Source organism: Abramis brama (assembly GCF_963993115.1).
Source record: "Abramis brama genome assembly, chromosome: 23".
NCBI classification, from domain to species: Eukaryota; Metazoa; Chordata; class Actinopteri; order Cypriniformes; family Leuciscidae; genus Abramis; species Abramis brama.
The window spans coordinates 29,748,291-29,757,836 of record NC_139985.1 but is presented as its reverse complement, the minus strand read 5'-3'; the positions used below and the strand labels follow the sequence as shown (position 1 = coordinate 29,757,836).

General features: G+C 44.0%; 1 protein-coding gene across 1 annotated transcript in view; it reads right to left on the bottom strand.

Moving 5' to 3' along the window:
• Positions 1-2,651: 2,651 nt before the first annotated feature.
• The window catches only part of dusp7 (dual specificity phosphatase 7), a 14,505-nt gene continuing 7,610 nt past the window's right edge, over positions 2,652-9,546 (bottom strand). Inside the window, exon 3 of the mRNA XM_084100468.1 lies at positions 2,652-4,966. Within this exon, the coding sequence (XP_083956594.1) occupies positions 4,659-4,966 (308 nt within the window). The 3' untranslated portion in view covers positions 2,652-4,658. The remainder of the gene's footprint in view (positions 4,967-9,546) is intronic.

Sequence of the window (9,546 nt, the reverse complement as noted above, 5' to 3'; positions counted from 1 at the left end):
AAGCGTGTGAAGGTGTTCGTCTCTCACTGGACTCGCAGAGAGATCAGCAAGTCTGTATAGATTAGACAAATAAATACAAGACCCAACTTCATTTATCTGCGAGTGAAAAGGCAGCGGTGGAATAATGTAGATTTGTGTTTCATCAGCACAACAATAAAACCATAAAAATGTGTTATTTCCCTGAGGACACAAAGACTGAGGATGAACTGATCCCTCGAGCGCTCGCAAACTCAACCTGTACTTCTGAAAGGAAACAAACTCTTTTACGTATGATAACAGTTTTGACTATAAAATGATAATTCAGCACCAACATGTGCACAACCTGTGGTTAACTTACCGTCAGTAAACCAGTACGCCGACCAGTACACATACTGTCAGGTTTATGCTCTGTTTTGGTTGAGTTTTATGTGTTTATTTCCTGTCTTCCTCCGTTGACCTAGTTTCCTAGTGTGTGCCTGTTACCATAGCAACCTATCGTGCACACCTGCTCCTTGTTGATTCACTCGTCTAGTATGATGTTTTCTGAGAAGCTGTTCTCTATCCTTCAATTTCCTACATTCATTGTTAACCCAGGGCAAAGTATTCCCTTTTCTTTTTGTTAACCGTCCCCTTCAAGTGAACAACTCAAACACTTACTAATTTTTCACAAATAATCGCATCTTCTCTCTATGTCCTTAAAATGACTTCACTTCAATCAATCTCTTTCAGATCTATTCCTAGATTTTTAGGGACTATATCATGATAAGTAGTTTTAAATGAATTTAATAAGCGTTATTTTGTAAGATTTCTTGAAAAGAAAATAATATTATGATCCACAGCCCTGTCAAAAAATGTAATGATTCAAAATTCTTTCAGGTTTATTTATAAACAATAGATCTATTCTAGTTGTAGAACGAGGGGTTATTCTATCAGTTGTGTAAAAGTTTCCTTCCTTTCATTCCAATTAATATTAAAATCTCCCATAGTAATTCCTTTCTTTTTCAGATCACAATGGTTAAGAAGTTGTTTCAAATGGTCATAAAAATCCAACTTTGCTGAAAACGATACATACACATTAAAATAAATGACATTTCAGCAGAAAGTGAGATATTCACACCAACACACTCAAAACCAGCTTCACTTGGACATTCAGTTTATTGAATTTTAAAGTGTTTTTGATGTACAGTAACCCCCCCCCCCCACACCACCGTTCCCTGATCCCGATCTTCTCCAAAAACATTATATCCAGGCATATTTAATACTGACTCTGAGGAGGAACGATTTAACCTGATTTATCATAAAACTCCATCGTTGTTTTCTTTAATATATCGCACTGATAGTACCAATGTTGCTAAAATATACAACATTAGAGTCCAATTTAATAAAAAGGGTTTAAATGAAATCATTTTTGATGGCTTTATTGAACCACACGCAACACCTGCCAGACATGTGACCTCTAACCTTTAAAAAAAAGTCAAATTGTGCACTCACAAAAAAAAAACAGGACGTGTGCTGTGGCCTGACATCAGTGACGTCATCAATATCGATTTAGCTGTACTTGATGCTGTCGAATGAGGTCACTGAGTAAATCGTGTTCTGCAGAGCTTCTCTTTACTGTAGTTGTAATTAAAACTGAAATCCTGTTGAAGAATTTGGCAACACTGATGATGTTTCTCCTGTTTGTTAAGCAGAGCCACATCTGTATGGCATATAGCGCTGTATGAATAAACATGACTCGACCCGGGTTATGAAGAGGAAGCGAGCGGTGGTCGTTCCAGTAACCGGATGTGGTGTCATCGTGAACCTCAGGTCTGAGAGGAGGAAGTGAAGAACCAGACCAACATCTACAGGAGATCAACACTATATACACAAAAACATAACCAACATCTACAGGAGATACACAAAAACATAATGGCCAAAATTCTGAAATCTTTGGAAGATTTCACTGAACATTTATTTAACCATGGAAAAAGGAATTTTCTTACTGAAGTTCATTTATCATCTCTGTTTTTTGTTTATTTAAAATGAGACAAATCTGATATTGTGATCTTATATCTGTTATAACAGTTGAGCTAGCGTGTGTTAATGCTGATCTAACAGCAGAAGACACTCGCCGGGTCTAAACCCCAGTTTAGTGCAGGCGGGGCATGTTGTCACACTATGTATATTCTATTCTATATTTTAATAAATTCTATTAAGAAAATATGAGAAAAAGGTCAATTAAGAGAGTCAATGTTCAAAAATTATTAATTATTGTTTTGAACTACGCTGTACAGCTGTGTTTTCCAGTGTGTGTTTGTTGTCAAAACTCAAATTAGTTTATTTTTCATTATTAATATTATATGAAAAGTTCATAATTGTCTTTTACCGAGAAAATATTTAATTTGTCTTGTATATTTTTTGGTTGGATCAGATAACATTTTAATCTGTCATATGGTCATGTTATAATGTTCTCCACCTATGGGGCATGTTGTCACATTTCATTCTTTCAGGGCAAATCAAGGAAAACGTAAACACTGTATTAATGAAACAAAACCACATAACTGATGAAAATAATAAACACTCTGAACCCTAAGTAGGTTTACACACAGCTTGTGGCCCGCTCTCCTCTACTCACTGTTTTATAAGGGTTTTATGGGAAGGATCGAATGAATACACCAAACCAGCCTGAATAACCAAAAAATAATTCAATATTTATTTGCAGTACAAACAAGTCTTGTATTGGTTTTCATATACTATACAATACATACGGACAATTTTATATCCTTCATAAACCAGAAAATTTAACTGCCCGGTTACCAAGCCCAGTCTTATACACATATATAGATTGTATCTTTTAAAAAAATGTTTACAGCACATATAAAACAGCTCTCTGACATCTGAAGCTGTGACACGGTGCCGACGCATTGTCAAATAAAAATCCCTGAAAAATTCCTCGGTGAGGTAAGATACACATTTCCTTATTCGCTCATCTGTCGTTCTCTTCCACTCGACAGAACCGTTGAGTAGCGACGGTACATGTTCACGGGAAGCCTCGCTCCGCTGTTCTGGCAATACACACGAGCCGTTCCTCTCAATGCAAACATTCCTCCACAGAAGCAGCTTGAAATCAAGATTTACACGGAGATAGAGAAGCAGGTTTCAGACCCGAGGCACCGGAGCCGTTATTGAGACTGGGTTTCAGAAGAGTTTCAAGCATGAGAAAGAGTCGTCCATGATATATTAACGGGGCGACTGTTGCATATCTGCACACGATTAATACTAATATATTATATATATATATATATATATATATATATATTGAGATATATGAGAAGGCCACAGGAGTCAGTAAATAGCACATGTATATTATGGGGTAAATCGAATCGGATGAAACGCGCACCCAGTGGCCAGTGTGTGATGTCACTTCCTGTGAAACCCCGGGCCAAACGCTGCTCGTTTCAAGCTAACGAAGCTATTCTCTGTGGAGCGCTAGTATCAAAAGTAGAAGAGTCAAAAACCCCAGGCCATTTCTTCTAGAAAATACTGCGGTTGTTGAGTATATTGCAGAGTAACAAACATAACCTCGACCGACCCGTGAAAGACCTTTAGTCGTCTATTATTACTACTACATATTGGTTTCTTTAAAAATGAACTTTTTAATACAACAATTTCTAAAGTGAGATACAAAGAGTATTGAACAGTCAGAGTAGGAAAGAATTAAAAAGGTTATATAAGGCCAGCTTAAAGCAACCCTGTTAACTCGAGCACTCGTGTTCGTCCGCTCGTTCCTGCGCTCAGAAACGCCTTCGCTACACACCGTTCAAGACTCGCTCGAAACACAGGCCTCAACATTCGGCACCTCGAGAGGATCGCATGCCCAAATACATCGAGTGAATACATACTTCACAAATTAATACAATAAAGTCATACTGTAATGAGAATCACCAAGGCCAGACGGTGAAGAGCCTCGTAGACTCGCGTCTCACACACAAACGCCAATCTGTGGTGTGCGGGTTAATGAACAATGAGCTTTAAGTGTGTGTCGTCCTCGTCGCAGCCTAGGACTGGCAGGAACGCTCAATGTGTGTGTGTGTGTGTGTGTGTGTGTGTGTGTGTTGGAGTACCGCTTTTAAGTGCCAAGAAGTGAAAGGCTTCACCACTGTGCAAAACGCATTAGGTCATTGCAAACATAGAGCGAGAGAAAATAAAGAGGGGGATGTCGACTCACAATGTCTGTTTGTGTTGGTTCTGTCACAACTTTGAACAACGTCTGCGAGGAAATATACAAAGATATAGAAACTGAATGTATTGTGCACCTCTGATGCCCCTTCGGTCTGAGCTTGGAGAAACATCACCAATACATTCCCCTCGGTCGGAGAACACAAATCCCAGTCGGTTACGGCGACAGCCTTGAGACCAGAGGGCCGAGCACTTGCACTTCATTCTGTGTGAGTGAAGCGCTGAGGTTCTGCTCGGGTTTCAAACCGGGACAATAAAAGAACAGTCTGTTCCATAAAGGCAAGAAAAGCTGCACTGAGATCCACCGGAGCTGAGGGCCTCCGAGGGCCCGTGTGCCGAACCTCGGCTCTAAACTCCCCGACACCGGAGATAATCATCCGTCGAGTGGCAGAAACACTCGTCGAGTGGCAGATTCATCCGTCGAGTGGCTCCCCCACCGACCCACTGTCCCCGCCGGCTCATGTGGACTCCAGCGGGTCCAGCTGGAACAGGTTGTGATTGGTCGGCGTGGTGAAGAACAGCTGGTCATTGGTCGATCGGTTGTCACATGGGCTGTTGAGGCCCAGCGTCCTCTCAAAGTCCAGGAGCTGCCCCATGAAGTTGAAGTTGGGCGAGATGTTGGACTTCTTGCGCTTGACGAAGTCGTAGGCGTCGTTGAGCGACAGGTTGAGCTTCTGCATGAGATACGCCACCGTGACGGTGACCGAGCGGCTGATGCCCGCCAGGCAGTGCACCAAGATCCCACACTTTTTGGAACGAGCTTCATCTGAGGAACAGAAGAACAAAGAGGTGAGAGTGGCAGACAAGCTCAACTGAATCACACACACACTCTCCTGACCCAAAACCTACCCATCTCACACACTAACCCGACCCATCACACACACACACTAACCCGACCCATCACACACACACACTAACCCGACCCTAAACCTACCCATCACACACCCGACCCTGAACCTACCCATCACACACACACACCCGACCCTGAACCTACCCATCACACACACACACCCGACCCTGAACCTAACCATCACACACACACACTAACCCGACCCATCACACACACACTAACCCGACCCTGAACCTACCCATCACACACACACACCCGACCCTGAACCTAACCATCACACACACACACTAACCCGACCCATCACACACACACACACTAACCCGACCCTAAACCTACCCATCACACACCCGACCCTGAACCTACCCATCACACACACACACCCGACCCTGAACCTACCCATCACACACACACACACACACCCGACCCTGAACCTAACCATCACACACACACACTAACCCGACCCATCACACACACACTAACCCGACCCTAAACCTACCCATCACACACACACAGACACACACACTAACCCGACCCTAAACCTACCCATCACACACACACTAACCCGACCCTAAATCTACCTATCACACACACACACACACTAACCTGACCCAAAACCTACCCATCACACACACACACACACACACACACTCACACACTAACCTGACCCAAAACCTACCCATCACACACACACACACACTCACTAACCCGACCCTAAACTTACCCATCACACACTAACCTGACCCAAAACCTACCCATCACACACACACACTAACCCGACCCTAAACCTACCCATCACACACCCACACACACACTCACTAACCCGACCCTAAACTTACCCATCACACACTAACCTGACCCAAAACCTACCCATCACACACACACACTAACCCGACCCTAAACCTACCCATCACACACACTAACCTGACCCAAAACCTACCCATCACACACTAACCCGACCCATCACACAAACACACTAACCTGACCCTAAACCTACCCATCTCACGCACACACACACACACTAACCCGACCCTAAACCTACCCATCTCACGCACACACACACTAACCCGACCCTAAACCTACCCATCACACACACTAACCTGACCCAAAACCTACCCATCACACACTAACCCGACCCATCACACAAACACACTAACCTGACCCTAAACCTACCCATCTCACGCACACACACACACACACACACACACACTAACCCGACCCTAAACCTACCCATCTCACGCACACACACACACACACACACTAACCCGACCCTAAACCTACCCATCTCACGCACACACACACACACACACTAACACACACACACACACACACACACTAACCCGACCCTAAACCTACCCATCACACACACTAATCCGACCCATCACACACACACTAACCCGACACACACACGAATTAACTTACATGCCCACATTCAACTACAGGATAGTCAACTAGTTGATTAGCTTTAAGCTGAACTAGAAAGTTTTATCTTGATTTTAATCGAGGCTCAACTTTAACTTTTCACATTTCAAAGACGATGATAGTCAGACTACAGATCTCCGACGTGAACTCTACAGATCTCCGACGTGAACTCTACAGATCTCCGACGTGAACTCTACAGATCTCCGACGTGAACTCTACAGATCTCCGACGTGAACTCTACAGATCTCCGACGTGAACTCTACAGATCTCCGACGTGAACTCTACAGATCTCCGACGTGAACTCTACAGATCTCCGACGTGAACTCTACAGATCTCCGACGTGAACTCTACAGATCTCCGACGTGAACTCTACAGATCTCCGACGTGAACTCTACAGATCTCCGACGTGAACTCTACAGATCTCCGACGTGAACTCTACAGATCTCCGACGTGAACTCTACAGATCTCCGACGTGAACTCTACAGATCTCCGACGTGAACTCTACAGATCTCCGACGTGAACTCTACAGATCTCCGACGTGAACTCTACAGATCTCCGACGTGAACTCTACAGATCTCCGACGTGAACTCTACAGATCTCCGACGTGAACTCTACAGATCTCCGACGTGAACTCTACAGATCTCCGACGTGAACTCTACAGATCTCCGACGTGAACTCTACAGATCTCCGACGTGAACTCTACAGATCTCCGAGTGCAGTGAACACCTCAGTCTGAGTGAATGGCTGTTAATGCGTCTGTTCAGTGATGGCCAGCGATAGTAAACAGCAGAGGAAGAATCAGACTGAACTGAGCCGAATGTTTGTGCAGAACATCTGTGAAGAAGCCTGGAGACAAACACCTGAGTTTTGGGTTTCCCAGCTGCATTAGCATTAGCGTGTCAAGTTAAAAACAGAACAAACGTGTCTCTCCAGCTGGACTATCGTTCACATAAAAGTGACAAAAACCCTGCGTCATGATCCTGTGTGACTGCCCCTTTATAACATCTCATTGGTTCTTGTGCATCATGTGACTTAACATGTCATCACACAAGATCCACAAGGTTTGATGTTCTTGACGTGTGGCCATGATTATACACGAGTTGATCAACGTTTTGGTTTATTTGAGAGTAAAGCCAGCCAGCGACACGCAGTGACAAAGATACACAATCCCATTCATTCCAACGGAGTGTGTCAAGCGACGCGAGACACGCGACAAAAGTTCAGGAATTTCAACTTCATGCAATAAGAAGCGATTTTCACGAGCGACAACCAATAGGAAAGAAGAGTTTCAGTGGAGCTCATGCCACCATCTCGAGTGCAAGCAAGAAGAGTTCGAGGGCGATTTCACAGCTTTATATGATTCGACTGTAAAGGTAAGGGATAATGTATAGCGAGGCGGATGTTATAGTGAATACACCCCCGACAGGCTGATCAGGATGGGTTAGGGTTAGCGAAGCGGAGCTAGAAGGGGTTGTATTCGCTATAGCAACCGCCTCGCTCTACATTATCCCACTTATTACATGGCTACCTACCAAATAAATCAATAATTTGACACAAAACATTGATTTAAAAACGATTGTATTGCTTCCGCTAAAGAAAATAGTCCGTTCCGTCTCTACGGTTAGAATCCTGTGTCCATAGCAACGCTCTGTTTATCATGGCAACAGTGTGTTATACTTGCAGCCGTCTGATATCAAGAAATAACACACCGCATTCTACATTAGAATTCAACCAAGCCATGTAATAAATGATATAATAAAATGATGCATGGAAAAGATTTGACAGTCTCAGTGGGTTTAAACACATGTAGTTCGAGTGTTGTAGTTTTATGATGCAGGTTTAGCACTGCTGCAGTTCACTTCACAGCTTCTCCTGCAGTCTGTTGACTATTAGGGACAATAAAAAATTGATTATTTGTCAAATTCGAATGACGTTTTAGTAATTTATGACAGTATGAGTGAGTTTAATTTGTTGGTTGGTCAATCGTTAATCTAGTAAATGATGTAATGCACTGAACACTGCTGTGGTAACTCAACACTGCTACTGTTAACTCTTCTGAGCCTAATTCCTGGTCAGATTAAAATGATGTAGTTAGGGTTAGGGTTATAGGTATATCACTTGTGATGGGGTTTTGTATAGATCTGGCCAGACGTGCGGTCTACCAATCACATCAGAGCGACAGCACTACGAAGCGACTCGCAGAACCGAGACTAGCGACACACAGCGGCGGTCGCCGGCGGTGTGAACGAGGCTTAGCTGTCAGGAAACGGAGATCGCATCTCTTCAGAACCGCTACAGTCGTTTGAGCAATTTGTTTCGTCTCCTTCAGGTCATGGAGACTTTCTGACGCCACAGGAACTGTACAGGTAATACTAGCTATTCAGAGGAGAGCGTCACAGGTCACGTGATGACACGAGGATGAAGGTTTTCATCCTGATGAGTGTCTGAAGCAGAGGATGCTGGGGGACGACTGGACACTGAAGCAAAGGATGCTGGGGGACGACTGGACACTGAAGCAGAGGATGCTGGGGGACGACTGGACACTGAAGCAGAGGATGCTGGGGGACGACTGGACACTGAAGCAGAGGATGCTGGGGGACGACTGGACACTGAAGCAGAGGATGCTGGGGGACGACTGGACACTGAAGCAGAGGATGCTGGGGGACGACTGGACACTGAAGCAGAGGATGCTGGGGGACGACTGGACACTGAAGCAGAGGATGCTGGGGGACGACTGGACACTGAAGCAGAGGATGCTGGGGGACGACTGGACACTGAAGCAGAGGATGCTGGGGAACGACTGGACACTGAAGCAGAGGATGCTGGGGGACGACTGGACACTCGTTTAGGAAATAATTAGCTTTTAATGGAAGAACTAAAACTGTACTGGACTCCTGAGATGACGGATGTACAGTGTGCTTTAGGGCAGCAGAGCGAGCGCTTCAATGTGGATATTAGAGGAACACTGTGAAAAATAAATATATGCATAAAATAAATATATTAAAATAAGAAAAAGAGTGATTAAATGAGTGCATCTAACAGTACTACAATGAGTTCATATAAACACTCAATATTTT